The 23,657-nt window shown below is 54.3% G+C and overlaps 3 protein-coding genes across 9 annotated transcripts in view; 1 reads left to right on the plus strand and 2 right to left on the minus strand.

Moving 5' to 3' along the window:
* Positions 1-5,268: 5,268 nt before the first annotated feature.
* On the plus strand, positions 5,269-19,006 carry TRAPPC14 (trafficking protein particle complex subunit 14). Of its 5 annotated transcripts, XM_033084280.2 has the most exons (13): positions 5,269-6,432; positions 8,092-8,187; positions 8,854-8,894; positions 8,978-8,988; positions 9,026-9,103; positions 10,087-10,173; positions 10,755-10,875; positions 13,066-13,213; positions 14,301-14,383; positions 15,589-15,749; positions 17,057-17,184; positions 18,074-18,255; positions 18,722-19,006. In XM_033084280.2, the coding sequence occupies exons 1-13, from the start codon at positions 5,476-5,478 to the stop codon at positions 18,876-18,878; spliced, it is 2,250 nt and encodes a 749-aa protein (XP_032940171.1). In that variant the 5' UTR covers positions 5,269-5,475; the 3' UTR covers positions 18,879-19,006. The 5 variants fall into 5 exon arrangements, with proteins under 5 accessions (XP_032940171.1, XP_032940167.1, XP_032940169.1 ...); XM_033084276.2 differs by lacking the exons at positions 5,269-6,432; positions 8,092-8,187; positions 8,854-8,894; positions 8,978-8,988; positions 9,026-9,103 and adding an exon at positions 9,176-9,246 and having other exon boundaries at positions 18,722-18,996; XM_033084278.1 differs by lacking the exons at positions 5,269-6,432; positions 8,092-8,187; positions 8,854-8,894; positions 8,978-8,988; positions 9,026-9,103 and adding an exon at positions 9,367-9,380 and having other exon boundaries at positions 18,722-18,996.
* A 751-nt stretch (positions 19,007-19,757) lies between these two features.
* On the minus strand, positions 19,758-22,345 carry LAMTOR4 (late endosomal/lysosomal adaptor, MAPK and MTOR activator 4). Its single transcript, XM_033084285.1, has 4 exons — positions 22,239-22,345; positions 21,863-21,943; positions 20,836-20,953; positions 19,758-19,982 (listed from the first exon to the last, which is right to left on the minus strand). The coding sequence occupies exons 1-4, from the start codon at positions 22,239-22,241 to the stop codon at positions 19,885-19,887; spliced, it is 300 nt and encodes a 99-aa protein (XP_032940176.1). The 5' UTR covers positions 22,242-22,345; the 3' UTR covers positions 19,758-19,884.
* Positions 22,346-23,427: 1,082 nt separating this feature from the next.
* The window catches only part of CHD3 (chromodomain helicase DNA binding protein 3), a 59,724-nt gene continuing 59,494 nt past the window's right edge, over positions 23,428-23,657 (minus strand). For 2 of the 3 annotated variants that reach the window (XM_033084274.1, XM_033084273.1), the window contains one exon: positions 23,428-23,567. In XM_033084274.1, the coding sequence (XP_032940165.1) occupies positions 23,467-23,567 (101 nt within the window). In that variant the 3' untranslated portion in view covers positions 23,428-23,466. The remainder of the gene's footprint in view (positions 23,568-23,657) is intronic. The other variant, XM_033084275.1, reaches the window with a different exon arrangement.

Consider the following 23,657-nt stretch of genomic DNA (forward strand, 5'->3'; position numbering starts at 1 on the left):
GGGGGATTTGGGGGATTTTTCCATGGATTCAATCCTTTTGTACCCCCCAAAAAATTGGGATAGGATTCCCAGAATTTGGGGGATTTTCCTATGGATTCAATCCTATTGTCCCCCCAAAATTGGGATAAGAGCCCCAGAATTCCAGGAATTTGAGGAATTTTTCTTTGGATTTGATCCTTTTATCCCCTCAGAAAATTGGGATAAGAGCCCCAGGATTCCAGGATTTGGGGAATTGTTCCATGGATTTGGTCCTTTTCTACCCCCCAAAAAATTGGGATAGGAGCCCCAGAATTCCAGGAATTTGGGGAATTTTCCTGTGGAATCACTTCAGTGCCTCAGTTTCCCAGGATTCTCTAATTTCTGGAAATTAGGAGATTTTTCCTATGGATTCAATCCTTTTGTACCCCAAAAAAATTGGGATAAGAGCCCCAGAATTCCAGGAATTTGGGGAATTTTTTGCTGGATTCAATCCTTTTATCCCCACAAAAAATTGGAACAGGATCCCCAGAATTTGGGGAATTTGGGGGATTTTTCCATGGATTTGATCCTTTTATTCTCGGAAATATTGGAGTAGGAGCCCCAGAATTCCAGGAATTTGGGGAATTTTTCCATGGATTTGATCCTTTTGTCCCCCCAAAAAATTGGGATAAGAGCCCCAGAATTTGGGGAATTTTTCCTTGGAGTTGATCCTTTTGTACCCCCAAAAAACTGGGATAGCACTCCCAGAATTCCAGGAATTTGGGGAATTTTTCCATGGATTTGATCCTTTTGTCCCCCTGAAAAATTGGGATAGGACTCCCAGAATTCCAGGATTTGGGGGATTTTTCCATGGATTTTATCCTTTTGTCCCCCAAAAAAATTAGGATAAGAGCCCTAGACGTTGGGGAATTTTTCCATGGATTTAATCCTTTTATCCCCACAAAAAATTGGAACAGGATCCCCAGAACTTGGGGAATTTGGGGAATTTTTCCTTGGATTCAATCATTTTATCCCCCCAAAAAACTGGGATAAGAGCCCCAGAATTCCAGGATTTGGGGAATTTTTCCATGGATTTAATCCTTTTATCCCCACAAAAAATTGGAACAGGATCCCCAGAATTTGGGGAATTTTTTCTTGGATTCAATCATTTTATCCCCCCAAAAAATTGGGATAAGAGCCCCAGAACTCCAGGGATTTGGGGGATTTTTACATGGATTTGGTCCTTTTGTACCCCCAAAAAAATTGAGATAGGACTCCCAGAATTCCAGGAATTTGGGGAATTTTCCTGTGGAATCACTCCAGTGCCTCAGTTTCCCAGGATTCTCTAATTTCTGGAAATTAGGAGATTTTTCCTATGGATTCAATCCTTTTGTCCCCCCAAAAAATTGGGATAAGAGCCCCAGAATTCCAGGAATTTGTGAAATTTTCCATGGATTTGGTCCTTTTGTCCCCCCAAGAAATTGGGATAAGAGCCCCAGAATTTGGGGAATTTTTCCATGGTTTTAATCCTTTTGTCCCCACAAAAAATTGGAACAGGATCCCCAGAATTTGGGGAATTTGGGGAATTTTTCCATGGATTCAATCCTTTTGTACCCCAAAAAAATTGGGATAAGAGCCCCAGAATTCCAGGGATTTGGGGGATTTTTCCATGGATTTGGTCCTTTTGTACCCCCAAAAAATTGAGATAGGACTCCCAGAATTTGGGGAATTTTTCCATGGATTTGGTCCTTTTATCTCCCAAAAAATTGAGATCGGACTCCCAGAATTCCAGGAATTTGGGGAATTTTCCTGTGGAATCACTCCAGTGCCTCAGTTTCCCAGGATTCTCTAATTTCTGGGAATTAGGAGATTTTGCTATGGATTCAATCCTTTTGTCCCTCCAAAAAAATTGGGATAAGAGCCCCAGAATTTGGGAGATTTTACCATGGATTTGATCCTTTTGTACCCCCCAAAAAAATTGGGATAAGAGCCCCAGAATTTGGGGGATTTTCCTACGGATTCAATCCTTTTGTACCCCAAAAAAATTGGGATAAGAGTCCCAGAATTCCAGGAATTTGGGGAATTTTTCCTTGGATTCAATCATTTTATCCCCCCAAAAAATTGGAATAGGAGCCCCAGAATTCCAGGGATTTGGGGGATTTTTCCATGGATTTGATCCTTTTGTCCCTCAAAAAAATTAGGATAAGAGCCCTAGACTTTGGGGAATTTTTCCATGGATTCAATCCTTTTGCACCCCAAAAAAATTGGGATAAGAGCCCCAGAATTCCAGGGATTTGGGGGATTTTTCCATGGATTCAATCCTTTTGTCCCCCCAAAAAATTGGGATAGGAGCCCCAGAATTTGGAGAATTTGGGGATTTTTTCCTTGGATTCAATCATTTTATCCCCCCCGAAAAAAATTGGAACAGTATCCCTAGAATTTGGGGAATTTTTCCATGGATTTGATCCTTTTGTCACATAAAAAAATTTGGATAGGAGCCCCAGAATTCCAAGAATTTTGGGGAATTTTCCTGTGGAATCACTCCAGTGCCTCAGTATCTCACAATTGTCTAAATTCCAAGAATTTGGGGAGTTTTCCTGTGGATTCAATCTTTTAAACACCCCCAAAAAATGGATCCCCAGAATTCCAGGAATTTGGGGAATTCTCCTGTGGACTAATCTTGTGCCTTGATTTCTCAAAAATCCTGGGGATTGCAGGAATTTTCCCCCAAAATTCCAGGAATTTGGGGAATTTTCCCTTGGATTTGATCCTTTTATACCCAAAAAAATTGGGATAAGAGCCCCAGAATTCCAGGAATTTTGGGGAATTTTCCTATGGATCCAATCCTTTTATTCTCCCAATAATTGGGATAGTATCCCCAGAATTCCAGGAATTTTGGGGAATTTTCCTGTGGAATCACTCCAGTGCCTCACTTTACCTCTGGAAAGTACAAAACCCCTCCCAAAATTCCAGGAATTTGGGAATTTTGGAAATTTTTCTCATCACGAATCCTTTCCGTGCCTCAGTTTCCCCCACAAAATCATGGTAGAACCCCCAAAATTTCAGGAATTTGGGGAATTTTCCTGTGGAATCACTCCAGTGCCTCAGTTTACCTCTGAAAGGTACGAACCACCCCAAAATTCCAGGAATTTTAGGAATTTTCTCTTCAGGAATCCTCCCTGTTCCCTCAGTTTACCCCCCAAGATCACGGTACAACCCCCAGAATTCCAGGAATTTTGGGAATGTTTTTAATGGAACCACTCCGTGCCTCAGTTTCCCCTCTCCGGGATAGGTACGACCCCTTTATTTTAATTTTTTTTTTGTTTTTTTTCCCTTAAATCCCGGCGGGAATTTCGCGAAATTTCGGAAATTCTCGCTGTGGAATCGCTGCTTTACGTTGTATATAGCTATATATAAACCAATACACGTGCTCTGATTGGCTCTGCCGGATGTCAATCATTTCTCTAAAGCCTCTGATTGGTTCATCGTGCTGTCGATCATAGTTCTAAGCTTTGTTGGCATTTGATTGGTCCAGAGGTAAGGAAGGGCGGGGCGCCGGCGCGATGGTCCCACCTCTGGCTCCCTGCGCATGCGCAGTCACCAGGCCGCACCCGGAAGCGCCGAACGGGCCCGGACCGGAGCCGGGACCCCCCCCCCGGTAGCCCCGGGACCCCCCCGGGACTCCCCCAGGACTCCCCGGGACCCCTCCCCGGTGACCCCGGGATCCTTCACGATCCCCCCCGGTAACCCCCGACCGGAGCTGGGACCCCTCAGGACCCTCCCCGATACACCCGGAGCAGGCCCGGGACCCCTCAGGACCCTCCCGGTAACCCCCGGCCGGAGCTGAGACCCCTCACGACCCTCCCGGGACCCCTCAGGACCCTCCCGGTACCCTCAGACCAGGCCCGGGACCCCTCAGGACCCCCCCGGTACCCCCAGATCCCCCCGGGACCCCTCAGGACCCCCCTGGTACCCTCAGACCAGGCCCGGGACCCCCCGTTATCCTCCCGGTATTCCCAGAATTTTCCTGCGATTGAATCCCCAAAATTTTGGGGATTTCACCCCCGTTATCCTCCCGGTATTCCCGGAATTTCCTCGGGATTTAACCCCAAAATTCCCCCCCAAAAATCCCAAAATTCCCTCGGGATTTAACCTCAAAATTCCCCTAAAATCTCAGAATTCTCCTGGGATTTAAACCCAAAATTTCCCCCAAAATCCCGAAATTCCCTCGGGATTTAACCCCAAAATTCCCCCAAAAATTTCCGATATTCCCTCCATATTTAACCCCAAAATTCCCCCCCAAAATCCAGGAATTCTCCTGGGATTTAACCCCAAAATCCGCCCAAAATTTCCGATATTCCCTCCATATTTAACCCCAAAATTCCCCCCCACAATCCAGGAATTCTCCTGGGATTTAACCCCAAAATTCCCCCCAAATCCCGGATTTTTTTTCGGGATTTAACCTCAAAATTCCCGAATATTCCCTGGATTTAGCCCCCCAAAATTCCCGAAATTCCTTCAGGATTGAACCCCTCAATTCCCAGATATTTTCCCCATTTTCCTTCCTGTTTTCCCCATTTTTTTCCCCATTTTTCCCTCAATTTTTTTCCCCATTTCTTACCCAATTTTCCCTTTTTTCCCCATTTTTTTCTTCATTTTTCCCAAGTTTTTTACTCCTATTTTTCCTGAGTTTTTCCCAAACTTTTCCCAATTTTTCCTGAATTTTTTCCCAAGCTTCTCCTGAATTTTTCCCAAATTTTCCCCAAATTTCCCCCAAACTTTCCCAAATTTTCCCCAAATTTCTCCCAAGTTTTTCCTGATTTTTTTCCCAAACTTTCCCTGAACTGTCCCCAAATTTTTCCCAAACTTTCCCTGAATTTTCCCCGAATTTTTCCCAAACTTTTCCCAGATTTTTCCCAAATTTTTCCCAGATTTTACCTGAATTTTCCCCAAACTTTCCCTGAATTTTCCCCAAACTTTTCCCAAACTTTTCCTGAACTTCCCCAAATTTTCTCCAAATTTTCTCCAAACTTTCCCCAAACTTTCCCTGATTTTTTCCCAAACTTTCCCAAACTTTTCCCAAACTTTCCCTGATTTTTTCCCAAACTTTCCCAAACTTTCCCTGAATTTTTCCCAAACTTCTCCCAAATTTTCCCCAAATTATCCTTGAATTTTTCCCAAACTTTCCCCAAACTTTCCCTGAATTTTTCCCAAACTTTTCCCAAACTTTCCCAAACTTTTCCTGAATTTTTCCCAAACTTCTCCCAAATTTTCCCAAACTTTCCCCAAACTTTCTCTGAATTTTCCCCAAACTTTCCCAAACTTTCCCTGAATTTTTCCCAAACTTTCCCAAACTTTCCCTGAACTGTCCCCAAATTTTCGCCAAACTTTTCCCAAATTTTTCCCGAACTTTCCCTGAATTTCTCTGAAACTTTTCCTGAATTTTTCCCTGATTTTTCCCTGAATTTTCCCCAAATTTTCCCCAATTTTTTCCCGAATTTTCTGGAATTTTCCCCCATGGAATCGCAGTGCGATTACTCCATGTACTTCCCGGCCGTTCCTTTCCCTCCCCGCGAGTTCCTGGCCGGGGAATCCTCGGGGTATCGATCCCTGCCCCGCCGCAACCACCTGTACCTGGGCGAGACCGTGCGCTTCCTGCTGGTCCTGCGCAAAAATCCCGGGAGTTCTGACAGGAATTCTGGGAATTCTGAGAGGAATTCTGGGAGTTCTGACAGGAATTCTGGGAATGCAGAGAGGAATGCTGGGAATGCAGACAGGAATGCTGGGAATGCAGAGAGGAATGCTGGGAATGCAGAAAGGAATGCTGGGAATGCAGAAAGGAATGCTGGGAATGCCGAAAGGAATGCTGGGAATGCAGAGAGGAATGCTGGGAGTTCCAACAGGAATGCTGGGAATGCAGAGAGGAATGCTGGGAATGCAGAGAGGAATGCTGGGATTGCAGAAAGGAATGCTGGGATTGCAGACAGGAATGCTGGGAATGCAGAGAGGAATGCTGGGAGTTCCGACAGAAATGCCGCGAATTCCGACGGAAATGCTGAGAATTTGGACAAAAATTCCCTGAACTTGGACAAAAATCTTGGGAATTTGGATAAAAATCCCCTCAGTTTGGACAGAAGTCTTGGGAATTCCGACAGAAATGCTGAGAATTTGGACAAAAATCTTGGGAATTCGGACAGAAATCTTGGGAATTTGGACAGAAATGCCGGGAATTCGGACAGAAATCTTGGGAATTCCGACAAAAATGTTAGGAATTCTGCCGTGAAAACGCCCTGGATGCAGCTGGCCTCGTCCCTGTCCGCCCTGGCCACGGTGACGAGCGGGGACAGCGCCGGGAGGGCCCGGGAGGAGCAGGAAATCCCCGGGAATTCTTCGGGGAATTCGGAGGAGCCGCCGCTGTTCCGCGAGTGCCGAGCGCTGCTGACGCATTCCCGCGGCGCGCCGGGCCCTGCCGGGGTGAGACGGGGAAAAATCTGAATTTTGGGGATGTTTGGGGTGAAAATCTGAATTTTGAGGATGTTTGGGGTGAAAATCTGAATTTTGGGGTGGGAGGGTTGTGGATTTATGGGATTTTTCTGGGTTTTTCCTGGTTTTGCTGTTTTTTTTCCCATTTTTCCTGGTTTTTTCCTCATATTTTGCGGTTTTTTTTCCCTCATTTTTTCTTGTTTTTTTCCTATTTTTCCTGGGTTTTTTCCTCACTTTTTGGTGTTTTTTTAATGGTTTGTCCTGGGTTTTGTCTAAGATTTTTTTCCTGGGTTTTTTATGGGTTTTTTTCATGGATTTGTCCTGGATTTTTTTTCCTGGTTTTTCCTGGATTTTTTCCTGGTTTTCCCCATTTTTTTCCTGGTTTTTCCCATTTTCCTGGTTTTTTTCCCCATTTTTCCTGTTTTTTTCCCCCATTTTTCCCGTTTTTTCCCATTTTTCTTTGGTTTTTCCTTGGTTTTTCCCATTATTCCCCATTTTTCCTGTTTTGTTCCCCATTTTTCCTGGTTTCTTTCCCCATTTTTCCTGGTTTTTTTCCAATTTTTCTTTGGTTTTTCCCATTATTCCCCATTTTTCCTGGTTTTTGCCCCATTTTACCTGGTTTTTTCCCATTTTTCTTTGGTTTTTCGTGTTTTTTTCCCATTTTTCTTTGGTTTTTCCTTGGTTTTCCCATTTTTCCTCATTTTTCCCATTTTTACCCCCATTTTTCCCAGTTTTTTTCCCCATTTTTCCTGCTTTTTCCCCATTTTTCTCATTTTTGTCCCATTTCTTCCCATTTCTCATTATTTTTGTCCCATTTTCTCCATTTTCCCCATCTCAGCTCCCTGTGGATGACCCCATCGTGTCCCAGGACCATTTTTGTCCCGTTTTTTTCCCATTTTTGTCCCATTTTTTCCCATTTTCTCCATTTTTAACCCCATTTTTTCCCATTTCTGTTGTTTTTTTCCCCATTTCTGCTGTTTTTTCCCCATCCCAACTCCCTGTGGATGACCCCATCGTGTCCCAGGATGAGCTCATTCCCCATTTCTTTCCCATTTTTTCCCATTTTTATCCCATTTTCCCGCTGTTTTTTCCCATTTTTGTCCCATTTTCCCCCCGTTTTTTCCCATTTTTTCCATTTTTAATCCCATTTTTTCCCATTTCTGCTGTTTTTTCCCATTCCCAGCTCCCTGTGGATGACCCCATCGTGTCCCAGGACCAGCTCATTTCCCATTTCTTTCCCATTTTCCCATTTTTACCCCATTGTCCCGCTGTTTTTTCCCATTTTTATCCCATTTTTATCCCATTTTTTCCCATTTTCTCCATTTTTAATCCCATTTTTTCCCATTTCTGATGTTTTTTTCCCAATTTCTGCTGTTTTTTCCCCATCCCAGCTCCCTGTGGATGACCCCATCGTGTCCCAGGACCATTTCTGTCCCATTTTTTCCCATTTTTACCCCATTTTTAATCCCATTTTCTCCATTTTAATCCCATTTTTTCCCATTTCTGATGTTTTTTTTTCCCAATTCTGATGTTTTTTTCCCATTTCTGCTGTTTTTTCCCCAATCAGCTCCCCGTGGATGACCCCATCGTGTCCCAGGACCATTTTTAATCCCATTTTTTCCCATTTCTGATATTTTTTTCCCCAATCAGCTCCCCGTGGATGACCCCATCGTGTCCCAGGACGAGGTGATTTTCCCTCTCACCGTGGCCCTGGATCGGCTCCCGCCCGGCACCGCCAAGGCCAAGGTGGGGACATTTGGGGACAGTTTGGGGACATTTGGGGATACATGGGGACAATCTGGGGAAAGTTGGGGACAACCTGGGGAAAACCTGGGGACAATTTGGGGACACTTGGGGACAATTTGAGGACAGCCTGGGGACACCTGGAGACAGTTGGGGACACCTGGGAAGATTTTGGGGACATCTGGGGACAATCTGGGGACAGCTGGGGACATTTTGGGGACAATCTGGGGACAGTTGGGGACACCTGGACATAATCTGGGGACATTTTGGGGACCTTTGGGGACACCTGGGGACAACCTGGGGACACCTGGGGACACTTTGGGGACAATCTGGGGACAGCTGGGGACATTTGGGGAAGGTTTGGGGACATTTGGGTCACTTTGGGGACTCTGGGGACATCCTGGGGACACCCTGGGGATACCTCTGGACACCTTGGGGACATTTGGGGGCATTGAGGACACTCTGGGGACACCCTGGGGTCACTGGGAATGGGTGGGGACATTGGGGACACTTTTGGGGACACTGGGAACGGGGATGGGGAGGGATTTTGGGGACACTTTGGGGACACTTTGGTGACACTGGGGATGGGGGGATGGAAGGGGAGGGGACCTTGGGGACACTTTTGGGGCCACCTGGGGTGACCTGGAGGCCACCTCTGTGTGTCCCCAGATCGTGGTGACCGTGTGGCAGCGCGACACCGAGCCACCAGAGCTGCAGGAGGGGACAGGGCCAGCACAGGGGACAGGGACAGGGACAGCACAAGGGACAGGGCCAGCACAGGGGACAATGGCAGGGCCAGGACAGGTGACAATGACAGGGACAGGGACAGGGACAGGGCCAGGGGGGTACCTGAGGCTGCTCCAGGGCCGCGCCCCCGGCCAGGTGTTCCGGCAGCAGCACGGCGCCTTCAAGGCTCAAGGTAATGTCCCCAAGTGTCCCCAAAGTGTCACCTCCCCCCCTCTGCCACCCCCAAGTGTCCCTGAGTGTCACCTCCCCACCCCAAGTGTCCCCAAGTGCCACCCCAGGTGTTCCGGCAGCAGCACGGCGCCTTCAAGGCTCAAGGTAATGTCCCCAAGTGTCCCCAAAGTGTCACCTCCCCCTCTCTGCTATCCCTGAGTGTCCCCTGAGTGTCACATCCCCTGTGGTGCCACCCCCAAGTGTCCCCAAGTGTCCCTACGGCGCCTTCAAGGCTCAAGGTGAGGTCTCCAAGTGTCCCCAAGGTGTCACCTCCCCCCCTCTGCCACCCCCAAGTGTCCCTGAGTGTCCCCTGAGTGTCACATCCCCTGTGGTGCCACCCCCAGATGTCCCCTCGGTGCCACCCCAGGTGTCCCCATGGCGCCTTCAAGGCTCAAGGTAATGTCCTCAAGTGTCACCTCAGTGTCACCTCCCCTCCTCTGCTGTCCCCGAGTGTCCCTGAGTGTCCCCTGAGTGTCACCTCCCCACCCCTGAGTGTCCCCAAGTGTCCCCTCAGTGCCACCCCAGGTGTCCCCACGGCACCTTCAAGGCACAAGGTGAGGTCCTAAAGTGTCACCTCAGTGTCACCTCCCCTCCTCTGCTGTCCCCAAGTGTCCCTGATGTCCCCAAGTGTCCCTGCTGTCCCCACAGTGTCCCTGATGTCTCCAATGTCCCCACAATGTCCCTTGATGTCCCCAATGTTCCCACAGTGTCCCCACAGTGTCCCTGCTGTCCCCAATGTCCCTGATGTCCCACAGTGTCCCCACAGTGTCCCCAATGTCCCCAATGTCCTCACAATGTCCCTGATGTCCCACAGTGTCCCTGATGTCCCCAATGTCCCTGATGTCCCCAATGTCCCCAATGTCCCCAAGTGTCCCTGATGTCCCCACAGTGTCCCTGATGTCCCCGATGTCCCCAATGTCCCCAATGTCCCCAATGTCCCCACAGTGTCCACGCTGCTGACGGTGCTGCCACCCCCCCGTGTCCGGTGCCGCCAGGTGACCGTGTCCGGCAAATACCTGACCGTGCTCAAAGGTGACACCTGGGGACAGTGGGGACAAAGGGGGAGACAGGGCAGGGGACAAAGTGGGGGACAGGGTGGGGGGACAAAAGGGGGGAGGGTCACCCCAGTGATGTCCCCCATGTCCCCATTGATGTCCCCAATGTCCCCAGTGCTCAATGGCAGTTCCCAGGAGGAGCTGTCCCTCTGGGACGTTCAGATCCTGCCCAGTGTCCCCAATGTCCCCATGTCCCCAATGTCCCCAATGTCCCCAATGTCCCCATGTCCCCAGTGTCCCCATGTCCCCAGTGTCCCCAATGTCCCCAATGTCCCCATTGATGTCCCCAATGTCCCCAGTGCTCAATGGCAGTTCCCAGGAGGAGCTCTCTCTCTGGGACGTTCAGATCCTGCCCAATGTCCCCAATGTCCCCATGTCCCTGATGGTGTCCCCAGTGTCCCCAATGTCCCCAATGTCCCCATTGATGTCCCCAATGTCCCCAATGTCCCCAATGTCCCCAATGTCCCCAGTGCTCAATGGCAGTTCCCAGGAGGAGCTCTCTCTCTGGGACGTTCAGATCCTGCCCAATGTCCCCATTGATGTCCCCAATGTCCCCAGTGCTCAATGGCAGCTCTCAGGAGGAGCTCTCTCTCTGGGACGTTCAGATCCTGCCCAATTTCAACGCCAGTTACCTGCCCGTGATGCCCGACGGCTCCGTGCTGCTGGTGGATGATGTGTGGTGAGTGAGGGGACACTGGGGACATCTGGGGACATTGGGGACACTGGGGACATTGGGGACACTGGGGACATTGGGGACATTGGGGACACAGGGGACATCAAGGAGATTGGGGAAACTGGGGACATTGGGGACATTTAGGGGATTGGGGACATTGAGGACACTGGAGGGATTGGCAACATCTGGGGACATTGGGGACACTGAGGACATTTTGGGGATTGGGGACACTGGGGGCATTGGGGACACTGGAGGGATTGGCGACATCTGGGGACATTTTGGGGATTGGGGACACTGGGGACATTGGGGACACTGGGGACAGGGGGACATTGAGGGGGATTGGGAACACTGGGGACACTGGAGACAAGGGACACTGGGGACACTGGGGGGGACTGGGGACAGTGGGGACAGAAAGGACACTGGGGACATGTAGGGGATTGGGGACATTGAGGACACTGGAGGAATTGGCGACATCTGGGGACATTGGGGACACTGAGGACATTTTGGGGATTGGGGACATTGGGACACTGGAGACATTGGGGATATGGGGGATGGGGGAGACACTGGAGACATCGAGGAGATTGGGGAAACTGGGGACATTAGGGACACTGGAGGCACTGGGGACATTTAGGGGATTGGGGACATTGAGGGACATTGGGGATACTGGAGGGATTGGCGACATCTGGGGACATTGGGGACACTGGGGACATTTTGGGGATTGGGGACATTGGGGACAATGTGGGAACATTGAGGTCAGGATGGAGACCTTGGGGACAATGTGGGGACCTTGGGAACAATGAGGGGACCTTGGGGACAATGTGGGGACATTGGGGACAATGAGGGAACCTTGGGGACAATGTGGGGACATTGGGGACAATGAGGGAACCTTGGGGACAGAGGACACTGCGGACATTGAGGGACATTGGGGGTACTGGGGACATTTTGGGGATTGGGGACCTTGGGGACAATGTGGGAACCTTGGGGACAGGATGGAGACCTTGGGGACACTGTGGGGACCTTGGGGACAATGAGGGGACCTTGGGGACAATGTGGGGACCTTGGGGACAATGAGGGAACTTTGGGGACAGAGAGGACACTGGGGACATTGAGGGACATTGGGGACACTGGGGACATTTTGGGGATTGGGGACACTGGGAACAATGAGGGAACCTTGGGGACAGGGTGGAGACCTTGGGGACACTGTGAGGACCTTGGGGACAATGTGAGGACCTTGGGGACAATGTGGGGACATTGGGGACAATGAGGGAACCTTGGGGACAGAGAGGACACTAGGGACATTGAGGGACATTGGGGATACTGGGGACATTTTGGGGATTGGGGACATTGGGGACAATGTGGGAACCTTGGGGACAGGGTGAAGACCTTGGGGACAATGTGAGGACCTTGGGGACAATGTGGAGACCTTGGGGACAATGAGAGGACCTTGGGGACAGGGTGGAGACCTTGGGGGCAATGTAGGAACCTTGGGACAATGTGGGGACCTTGGGGACAATGAGGGAACCTTGGGGACAGAGAGGACACTGGGGACACTGTGAGGACCTTGGGGACACTGTGAGGACCTTGGGGACAATGTGGGGACCTTGGGGACAATGTGAGGATCTTGGGGACAATGTGGGGACCTTGGGGACAGAGTGGAGACCTTGGGGACAATGTGAGGACCTTGGGGACACTGTGGGGACCTTGGGGACACTGTGAGGACCTTGGGGAAAATGTGGGAACCTTGGGGACAATGTGGAGACTTTGGGGACAATGTGGGAACCTTGGGGACAGGATGGAGACCTTGGGGACAATGTGGGGACCTTGGGGACATGGTGGAGACATTGGGGACAATGTGAGGACCTTGGGGACACTGTGAGGACCTTGGGGACAATGAGGGGACTGTGGGGACAGTGTGAAGACCTTGGGGACAGAGTGGAGACGTTGGGGACACTGTGAGGACCTTGGGGACACTGTGAGGACCTTGGGGACAATGAGGGGACTGTGGGGACAGTGTGAAGACCTTGGGGACAGAGTGGAGACGTTGGGGACACTGTGAGGACCTTGGGGACACTGTGAGGACCTTGGGGACAATGTGAGGACATTGGGGACAATGTGGGAATGGCACCCATCCCCTGATTGTCCCCACTGTCCCGAGTGTCCCCTGAGTGTCCCCAATGTCCCCAATGTCCCCTGCAGCCACCACTCCGGGGAGGTCCCCGTGGGCGCCTTCTGCCGTGTCCCCGGGTGCCACTCGCGGTGGCCCTGTCCCCTGAGCGCCCTGGAGGAGCAGAACTTCCTGTTCCAGCTGCAGGCGCCAGAGCGGCCACCCCGCGACGCCAAGGAGGTGAGGGGACATCTGGGGACACTTGGGGACACTTGGGGACACCTGGGGACACCTGGGGACACCTGGGGATACCTGGGGACACTTGGGGACGACCGTTGAGGGCCACCAAGGGGACTCGTCCCAGCTTGGTGGCACCAAAAGTGTCCCCAAGTTGGGGTTGGGGACAATCCCTGGGGGTGCCTGAGGGCTTGGGGACACCTGGGTGGCCTTGGGGACACCTGGGGACACCTGGGTGGCTTTGGGGACAACCATTGAGGGCCACCAAGGGGACTCGTCCCAGCTTGGTGGCACCAAAAGTGTCCCCAGGTTGGGGTTGGGGACAATCCCTGGGGGTGCCTGAGGGCTTTGGGGACACTGGGATGGCCTTGGGGACACCTGGAGACACCTAGGGACACTTGGGGACACTTGGGGACAATAATCAGGGGCCACCAAGGGGACTCGTCCCACCTTGGTGGCACCAGAAGTGTCCCCAAGTTGGGGTTGGGGACAATCCCTGGAGGTGCCTGAGGGCGTTGGGACACTGGGATGGCCTTGGGGACACTTGGGGACACCTGGGGACATCTGGGGACACTTGGGGACACCTGAGGACACTTGGGGATAACCATCGAGGGCCACCAAGGGGACTCGTCCCAGCTTGGTGACACCAAAAGTGTCCCCAAGTTGGGGTTGGGGACAATCCCTGGGGGTGCCCGAGGGTCTGGGGACACTTTGGGGACACTAGGATGGCCTTTGGGACACCTGGGGACAACCATCAAGGGCCACCAAGGGGACTCGTCCCAGCTTGGTGGCACCAAAAGTGTCCCCAGGTTGGGGTTGGGGACAATCCCTGGGGGTGCCTGAGGGCTTGGGGACACTGGGATGGCCTTGGGGACACTGGGATGGCCTTGGGGACACTCAGGGGACATTTGGGGACAACAATCAAAGGCCACCAACCCCATCCAACCCCCCCGAGATGCCACCAACCGCCCCTCGGCCGCCACGTCCCCAGGCTTGGTGACAATCCCCGCTGTCCCCGCTGTCCCCGGGGCCGTTGGGGACGCGGTGGCACGGCGGTGGCACCGAGGGTGACAGCGCTGTCCCCAAGCAGGGCCTGGAGGTGCCGCTGGTGGCCGTGGTGCGATGGTCGACGCCCAAGCTGCCCTTCACCGACAGCATCGTCACCCACTACCGGTGAGTGTCACCTCAGTGTCACCTGGTGTCACCTCGATGTCACCTCGGTGTCCCCAAGGCTTCCAGACCTTCCTGTGCTGCCACCGCCTCATTGTCACCTCATTGTCACCTTGTAGTCACCATGTCACCGCTCTGTGGGGCTCCTCTGGGTGTCCCTGTGGTGTCACCCAATGTCACCTCAGTGTCACCTGGTGTCATCTCAGTGTCACCTCAGTATCACCTCGGTGTCCCCAAGGCTCCCAGAACCTCCTGTGGTGCCACCACCTCATTGTCACCTCGTTGTCCCTTCATTGTCACCGTGTCATGACTCTGTGGGGTTCCTCTGGGTGTCCCTTTGGTGTCACCTCTGTGTCACCTGGTGTCACCTCAGTGTCACCTCGGTGTACCCAAGGCTCCCAGAACCTCCTGTGGTGCCGCCACCTCATTGTCACCTCGTTGTCCTGGCATTGTCCCCATGTCCCTCCATTCTCAGAGCCTCTGGAGCACCTCTGGGGCTGTCCCTGCGATGCCACCTCGATGTCCCTGTGATGTCCCCAATGTCCCCATGATGTCCCCAAGCCCTCCAGACCCTCCTGGCTTGTTCTGTGTGTGCCACCACCTCCTGTCCCCTCATTGTCCCAGTGCCACCCCATCCCCAGAACTCTCTGTGCCCTGTCTGGAGCTGTCCCCGTGATGTCACCTCGATGTCCCCATGGTGTCCTTGATGTCCCCATGATGTCCCCAAGCCCTCCAGACCCTCCTGGTTGCCCAGGGCCACCTCTGAATGTGCCACCACCTCCTGTCCCAGTGCCACCACCTCCTGTCCCAGTGCCACATCCCCAGAACTCTCTCATCCCCACGATGCCACCACCGTGTCCCCGATGTCCCCATGATGTCCCCAAACCCCCTGGACCCTCCTGGATGCTCAGGGCCACCTCTGAATGTGCCACCACCTCCTGTCCCCGTGCCACCTCGTCCCCAGAACTCTCTGTACCTTGTCTGGGCTGTCCCTGTGATGCCACCATGATGTCCCCTTGATGTCCCCATGATGTCCCCAAGCCCTCCAGACCCCAAGGCCACCTCTCCATGTGCCACCACCTCCTGTCCCCTCATTGTCCCAGTGCCACCCCATCCCCAGAACTCTCTGTGCCCTCTCTGAGGCTGTCCCCGTGATGTCCCCACGATGTCCCCTCAGTGTCCCCAATGTCCCCACGATGTCCCCGCAGGTTGCCCAGCATCCGGCTGGAGCGGCCGCGCTTTGTCATGACGGCCACCTGCGAGTCGCCGGTGGTGGCCCTGCAGCGCTTCACTGTCACCTACACCCTGCTCAACGACCTGCAGGACTTCCTGGCCGTCAGGCTCGTCTGGACACCCGAGGCCACCGCTGGTGGGGACACTGGGGACACCTGGGACATCTGGGACACTGGGGACACCTGGGGACATCTGGGGACATCTGGGACATTGGGGACATTGGGAGGATTTGGGGACAGTGGAGACATTGGGGACATTGAGGGGATATTGGGATATTGGGGATATTTGGGACATTGGGGACATTGGGGACATTGGGGACACTGGGGACACCTGGGGGGATTTGGGGACATTGGGGACACTGGGGGGATTGGGGACATTGAGGGGATATTGGGATATTGGGGATATTGGGGACATTGGGGACATTGGGGAGATTTGGGACATTGGGGTGTTGGGGACACTGGGGACACTGAGGGGATTTGGGACACTGGGGACACTGGGGATATTGGGGACACTGAGGGGACATTGGGATATTGGGGACATTGGGGACACTGGGGATACCAGGGACACAGGGGACACCTGGGGGGATTTGGAGGACTGGGGACACTGGGGACAGTGGGGACATTGAGGAGATTGGGGACAGTGGGGATGTTGGGGACACCTGGGGACACTGGGGGGATTGGGGACATTGGGGACACTGAGGGGACACTGGGGGGACGTTGAGGGACATTGAGGGGACATTGGGGACATTGGGGACACTGGGGACATTGAGGGGATATTGGGATATTGGGGATATTGGGGACATTGGGGACATTGGGGGGATTGGGGACATTTGAGACATTTGGGATCCCCCCAAAAAATCCCCAAAATAATGGAAAAAATCCCCCCAAAAAAAAAAAAAAAATCCCAAAAAGTCCCCAAAAAGTAAAAAAAAATCCCAAAAAATCCCCCCAAAAAATCCCAAAAAAACCTCCAAAAAATCCCCCAAAAATAAAAAAAGAATCCCCCAAAAATCCCCAAAAAATCCAAAAAAAATCCCAAAAAAATCCCCCAAAAAATCCAAAAAAATTCCCCAAAAAAATCCCAAAAAAATCCCAAAAATCCCCAAAAAATCCAAAAAAAATCCCCAAAATATCCCCAAAATAATGAAAATAAACCCCAAAAAATCAAAAAAATCCCCAAAAAATCCCCCCAAAACCCCAAAAAATCCCAGAAAATCAAAAAAAAAATCCCAGAAAATCCCCAAAAAATCCCAAAAAAATTCCCCAAAAATCCAAAAAAATCTCGAAAAAAATCCCCAAAAAATCTCGAAAAAAATCCCCAAAAAATCCCAAAAAAATCCCAAAAAATCCCAAAAAAATCCCAAAAAAATCCCAACCACCCCCAAAACCAACCAACCAACCAAAAAATAAAATAAAAAATCCCAAACCCCGCTGTTCTCCGCAGGGAAGGCGCGGGGAGCTCTGGATTCCGTCGTTTGCCACACGCCCCTGACCAACCTGGGCTACTCCCGCAAGGGCAGCGCCAGAACCTTCAGGGTGGCCTTCCAGGCCCTCAGGGCCGGGCTCTTCGAGGTCAGTGCCACCCCTGTGTCACCTCAGTGTCACCTTCAGTGTCACCATTGTCACACCAGTGCCACTCCTGTCCCCGTTATTCCCATTTTTATCCCATTCCCAGTATCCCCAGTATGCCCAGTATCCCCTTCCAGGCCCTCAGGGCCGGGCTCTTCGAGGTCAGTGCCACCCCTGTGTCACCCTCAGTGTCACCTGTGTCACCCTCAGTGTCACCTGTGTCACCCTCAGTGTCACCTGTGTCACCCCCATCCCCGTTATTCCCATTTTTATCCCATTCCCAGTATCCCCAGTATGCCCAGTATCCCCTTCCAGGCCCTCAGGGCCGGGCTCTTCGAGGTCAGTGCCACCCCTGTGTCACCCTCAGTGTCACCTGTGTCACCCTCAGTGTCACCTGTGTCACCCCCATCCCCGTTATTCCCGTTTTTATCCCATTCCCAGTATGCCCAGTATGCCCAGTATGCCTGTTCAGTCTGTTCCCAGTGCTCCCAGTGCCACCATTGTCACTCCCAGTGTCACCAGTGCCAACTCAGTGGCTCCCAGTCCCTCCCAGTACATCCCAGTTCCCCCAAATCCCATCCCAGTCCCTCCCAGTTCCCCCAAATCTCCTCCCAGTCTCTCCCAGTCCATCCCAGTCCCTCCCAGTCTCCCCAGATCCCCTCCCAGTCCTTCCCAGTCCCTCCCAGTGCCTCCTAAATCCCCTCCCAGTCCCTCCCAGTCCCCCCAGATCCCCTCCCCGTCCCTCCCAGTACATCCCAGTGCCCCCCAAGCCCATCCCAGTTCCCCCAGATCCCCTCCCAGTCCCTCCCAGTTCCTCCAAATCCCCTCCCAGTCCATCCCAGTCCCCCAGACCCCCTCCCAGTCCCTCCCAGTAAGTCCCAGTGTGTCCCAGCTGTCCCAGCACATGAAGCTGAAGCTCCAGTTCACGGCCAGTGTGACCAGTGCCCCCCCCGAGGCCCGCCCAGTTTCCCGCAAGAGCAGTCCCAGTTCCCCGGCCGTGCGGGAACTGGTGGCCGGGCTGGGCCGCTCCCAGTCCTTCTCCCACCAGCAGCCGGCCAGGAGCCACCTCATGAGGTACTGGGAGCACTGGGAGCCACTGGGAGGGCATTGGGAGGGACTGGGAGGGGATTTGAGGGCACTGGGAGTTACTGGGGGGCACTGGTGGGGACTGGGAGGGAACTGGGAGGCACTGGGATGTGACAAAGTGACACTGGGGGTGACACGGGGCGGTGCCAGCACTGCCTGGGGTGACACAGGGGACACACAGGTGACACTGAGGTGACACAGGGACACTGCAGGGTGACAGTAGGTGACACAGGGACGCTGTAGGTGACACAGGTGACACAGGTGACACACAGGTGACACTGAGGTGACACAGGTGACACTGAGGTCACTGTCCCCAAGTCTGGCAGTGTCATGGAGCGCCGTGCCATCACCCTGGGGTGACACAGGGACACTGTAGGGTGACTGTAGGTGACACAGGGACACTGTAGGTGACACTGAGGTGACACTGAGGTGACACAGGTGTCATTGTCCCCAGGTCTGGCAGTGTCATGGAGCGCCGTGCCATCACCCCCCCCGTGGGGTCCCCCGTGGGACGTCCCCTGTACCTCCCCGCGGGTGACAAAGCCGTGCTGGCCCTGGACAAGATCGCCAAGAGGGAGTGCAAGGTGCTGGTGGTGCCACCTGTCAAGTGACACTGGGGACACTGGGACAGCAAGGGGACACTGGGGACACCATGGGGACATCATGGGGACAGCACCAAGATGGCGCTGGGGTGACACAGACTGTGCTGGGACAGTGGGGACAACTTGGGGACAGCTTGGGGACAGCGTGGGGACACTGTGGGGACAGCTTTGGGACACTGGGGACAGCTTGGGGACACAACTGGGACAGTGGAGATGGCAGGACAGTGGGGACATCTCTGGGACAGTGGGGACAGCTTGGGGACATTGTGGGGACATCGCTGGGGTGGCAGGGACAGCTTGGGGACATTGCCAGGGAGGTGGGGACAGTGGGGACAATGGGGACAGTGCCACCCCCAGTGTCCCCAGAGCCACTTCCAGGACATTGGGGACACTGGGGACAAGGGACCAAGGGGACAAAGCCACCTCCAGTGCCACCTTCAGGACCTTGGGGACAATGGGGACAGGGCCACCCCCGGTGTCCCCATGGGACAGGGACCAAGGGGACACCCCCAGAGCCTTGGGGACAAAGGGGACAGGGCCAGCACTGAAGTGTCCCCAAAGCCAGGTGACAATGGGGGGGTCACTGTCACTGCCACGTGCCATGGAGGGGACCTTGGCGACACCTTGGGGACACCTTGGGGACCTTGGGGACACGGCCTGGAGCCGTGCCCGCGTTTGGGGTTGGGATTTGGGGACATTTGGGGACATTTGGGGAAGTATCCCCGAGCCAAAGTGGGAGTTGGGGACATTGGGGACAAGGGTGGCACCTCTGTCCCTGTTATTTATTGCCAATAAAGAGACCTGGATGTCACCTGGTGTCACCTGGATGTCCCCAGGGGTGACCTGGTGTCACCTGATGTCCCCAAGGAAGTCACAAAGCACCAGAGCCACCCTCAGACACCGTTTATTGTCCCCACGGTGGGGGGGATTTGGGGACACTTTGGGGACAGCAGAAGGCGGCCAGGGGCAGTGCCACCTCCTCTGGGGACAGCTTGGGGACATTTGGGGACATTTGTCACACGGCCACCGGCTCCTGGACGTGGTGGTGGCGCTTGACCACGAAGAGTTTCTGTCCCGAGACGGTGACGAGGAGGGAGTGCTCGCCAAACACCACTGGGGACAAGGGGACAGTGCCACCCCCGTGTCCCCAAGGCCATCAGGGACAGGGGGACAAGGGGACAGTGCCACCCCTGTGTCCCCAGTGCCACCCTCTGTGTCCCAGGGCCATCAGGGACAGGGGGACAAAGGGACAGTGCCACCCCCGTGTCCCCAGGGCCATCAGGGACAGGGGGACAAGGGGACAGGGCCACCCCTGTGTCCCCAAGGCCACCCTGGTGTCCCCAGGGCCATCAGGGATGGGGGGACAAAGGGACAGGGCCACCCTGGTGTCCCCAATGTCCCCAGGGCCATCTGGGATGGGGGGACAACGGGGACAGGGCCACCTCCAGAACCCTGGGGACAGTTCTGGGTGGCCTTGGGGACACCCTGGGAACACTTGGGGACACCTTGGGGACACCCTGGGGACAATTCTGGGGACACTGGAGAGCTCAGAACCCCCTAAAACCCCCTGGGGACCCTTTAGTGCCACTGATGACCTGGGGACACCCTGGGGACACTTGAGGACACCCTGGGGACACCTTGGGGACATCTGGAGAGCTCAGAACCCCCTAAAACCCCCCTGGGGATCCTTTTGGTGTCACTTTGTGACCCTTTAGTGCCACTTTAGTGCCACTTGATGACTTTGGGGACACCCTGGGGACATTTGAGGACACCTTGGGGACACCCTGGGGACAATTCTGGGGACATGGAGAGCTCAGAACCCCAAAATTCCCCCCCGGGGACCCTTTTGGTGCCACTTGGTGACCCTTCAGTGCCACTTTAGTGCCACTGATGACCCTGGGGACACCCTGGGGACCCCCTGGTGCCACTTGGTGGCACTTGGTGGCCCTTGGGGACAGTCCCTCACCCGAGAGGCGGCGGAAGGGCGGCTCGTGGCCGCGGGGCAGCCGCAGCCCCAGCGCCGTGGCCACCAGGCCCTGCAGGACGGTGGCCGTGTGCTCGTCGTTCTCCAGGTCCCCCGAGGACTGAGGGGGGGAATTCGGGATTCAGGGAACCCCAAAATTTGGGAATTGTCACTCAAAGATCCCCCAAAAAATCGGGAGAACACAAAGGGGAAAAATTCCCCCAAAAATCTCCCCCAAAAAATCACCTGAGCTGAGAATCCTCCCCCACACACAAAAAAAAAACAACCCCAAAAAACACCTGAGGATGTTCCCAAAATTCCAAAAATTTTGGGAATTCTCACTCAGAGATCCCTAAAAAAATTGGAAGAACCCATAGGGAAAAAAGTCCCAAAAACATCACCTGGAAATCTCTAAAACTGAGCTGAGAATCCTCCCCCACCAAAAAAAACCCAAAAAATTCCCCAAAATTGTTGGGAATTCTCAGGTGAAAAATCCCCCAAAAAATCAAGAGAACCCAAAGGGAAAAATCCCAAAAAAAATCCCCAAAAAAATCACCTGGAAATCTTAAAAAAACACCTGAGGATGTTCCTGAAAATCCCCAAAATTTTTGGGAATTCTCGTTCAAAGATCCCAAAAAAATCGGGAGAGCTCAGGTGGGGAAAGATCCAAAAAAAACGGCACCAAAATGCAGCAAAATCACCCCAAAAATGACCTGAGCACCCCCAAAACCTCACGGGACCCTCCCCCAAAATTTCTCCTCCCCCTTCCCCAATTTTTTTAGGGACTCCTCCCCAACTTTTCCTCTCCCCTTCCCCAATTTTGGGACCCAACCCCTCCTCCAAATTCTGGGGACCTCCTCCCAATTTTGGGGACCCCTCCTCAGTTTTGGGGACCCCCTCCCAATTTTGGGGACCCCTCCCCAATTCCCCCCTCCTCCTAATTTTGGGGACCCCCCCCCAGTTTTGGGGACCCCCCCCAATTTGGAGACCCCTCCCCATTTTGGGGACCCCTCCCCATTTCCCCCCTCACGGCCAGCACGGCGCCGTCGCTGATGACGAGGTACCCGGCCTGAGCCGGGACCCGCTCCAGGCCTTGCGTCAGCGCCGACGTCTGCAACCAGTACGGACCAGTAAAAACCAGTACGGACCAGTAGAAACCAGTACGGACCACCAGAAACCAGTACGGACCGCTACAAACCAGTGCGGACCAGCATCATCCCAGTAAACAACACCCGGTATCCCCCAGTCTCCCCCAGTCCATCCCAGTCTCTCCCAGTCCATCCCAGTCCCCCCCAGTCCATCCCAGTTCCCCCCAGTCCATCCCAGTCTCTCCCAGTCCCCCCCAGTCCATCCCAGTCCCTCCCAGTCTCTCCCAGTCTCTCCCAGTTCCCCATCCCAGTTCTCACCATAGCGACGCTCCCGCTTCCCTTCCGGTCACGTGGCTTTGTCACATGACTTAACGTGATGCGTCACGCGACCCGCCCTCAGTGCCCGCCCCGCGCTCTCATTGGTTCAGATCTTCTCTCGTCACTGGCCCATTCTCCAATCACAAACTGGTTCAGGATCACGTGTTTAGGGGCGTGGCGAACTCGATGGTTCGGCGGACCGGAAGTGACGCTCAACATCCGACCAGCGTCTCGGTGGTTCCGCCATTAAACCGGAAGTTCCGCTCAGTCCTCCGCCGTTTCTCTCTATGGTTTCCCCGCAGCCGCTCAGTCCTCCAGGCCCCGTCTCTATCGTCCCGCAGTCCTCCAGCTCTCCCCCTACCCGCGCCGCGCGCTCCCAAAACGCCGAAATTTGGGCGAAACGCCCCAAAAAAAACTTTAAAAATTGGGGAACCTCCCCGGGGCGGTGCCCCCGACCCCGGCTCTGGGCAGCGCCTTCCACACAGGTGACCACAACCACAACCTGGGGTGGCCACGACCACGGTAGCCACGACCACCCCCATGGTAGCCACAACTCCCATGGAATGAATCCACGACCATCTCCATGGTAGCCACGAACACCCCCATGGTAGCCACACCCATGTCCCGCCAGTAGCCAAACTCCTGACTCCGGCGACCACCAACCCCAGGTGAGCTTGCCATGGTAGCCACAACCACTCCCACGGTAGCCATGACCGTCCCCACGGTAGCCACACCCACCCCCACCAGTGGCCAAACCCTGACTCCCACTAGCCACCCCCCCACCCTGGTGGCCACGCCGCCCCCCCCGCTCGCCCCGAGGCCAGCGCGGAGCCGGGTGCGGTAGCCAAGGAAGGATCCGGGGTTTATTCGCTGCGGTTAAACAAGTGCCCGAGCCCGGGGGGGGGAGGGGAGGGGCGGGGGGGGCCCCGGGGACACCCCGGGGTGGGGGAGGGGAGGGGGGAACCCCCGAGGGGACCCCGGCCCCCCCCGCCCCGCCCGGGATAAATTCATATTTATATAATTTCATATTTATAATCGCAGTGGTCCTCGCCCCCCGCCCCCCCCCCCCCAAGAAAAAAAAAAAACAACAAAAAAAACCAAAAATCCGCCCCCACCCCCAACTCGGGGGCGCTGCCCCTCCCCCCCAGCCCCGTTTTGGGGTGAAATTCTGGCAATTTGGGGGGGGGGGGAGGGGAGGGGTGGTGGGGGGCCCCCCCCAGGCCCCCCCTCAGTCGTCGATGCAGATCACCTCCCCCCCCCGCGGCTCCTTCTTCTCCAGCGCCTCGGCCTCGCGCTCCCGCTTCACCAGCACCGGGGGCCCGTTGGCTGCTGGGGAGGGGGCACAGGGGGGGTCAGACCCCACCCATGGGACCCCCACCTATGGGAACCCCCCCTGTGACAGCCCCAGGGACCTCTCCC

This window comes from Catharus ustulatus, chromosome 37 (assembly GCF_009819885.2).
Source record: "Catharus ustulatus isolate bCatUst1 chromosome 37, bCatUst1.pri.v2, whole genome shotgun sequence".
NCBI lineage: Eukaryota > Metazoa > Chordata > Aves > Passeriformes > Turdidae > Catharus > Catharus ustulatus.

Excerpts from the sequence above, each read along its gene's own strand:
- TRAPPC14 (XM_033084280.2), top strand. The coding sequence starts at position 5,476 with ATGGAATCGCAGTGCGATTACTCCATGTACTTCCCGGCCGTTCCTTTC. Across the intron at positions 10,876-13,065 it reads CTGCTGGTGGATGATGTGTG|CCACCACTCCGGGGAGGTCC; the intron begins GTGAGTGAGGGG and ends TGTCCCCTGCAG. Across the intron at positions 18,256-18,721 it reads GCCAGGAGCCACCTCATGAG|GTCTGGCAGTGTCATGGAGC; the intron begins GTACTGGGAGCA and ends CATTGTCCCCAG.
- LAMTOR4 (XM_033084285.1), bottom strand. Across the intron at positions 20,954-21,862 it reads GCGACGGCGCCGTGCTGGCC|TCCTCGGGGGACCTGGAGAA; the intron begins GTGAGGGGGGAA and ends TCCCCCCCTCAG. Across the intron at positions 19,983-20,835 it reads GCCCTTCCGCCGCCTCTCGG|TGGTGTTTGGCGAGCACTCC; the intron begins GTGAGGGACTGT and ends CCTTGTCCCCAG.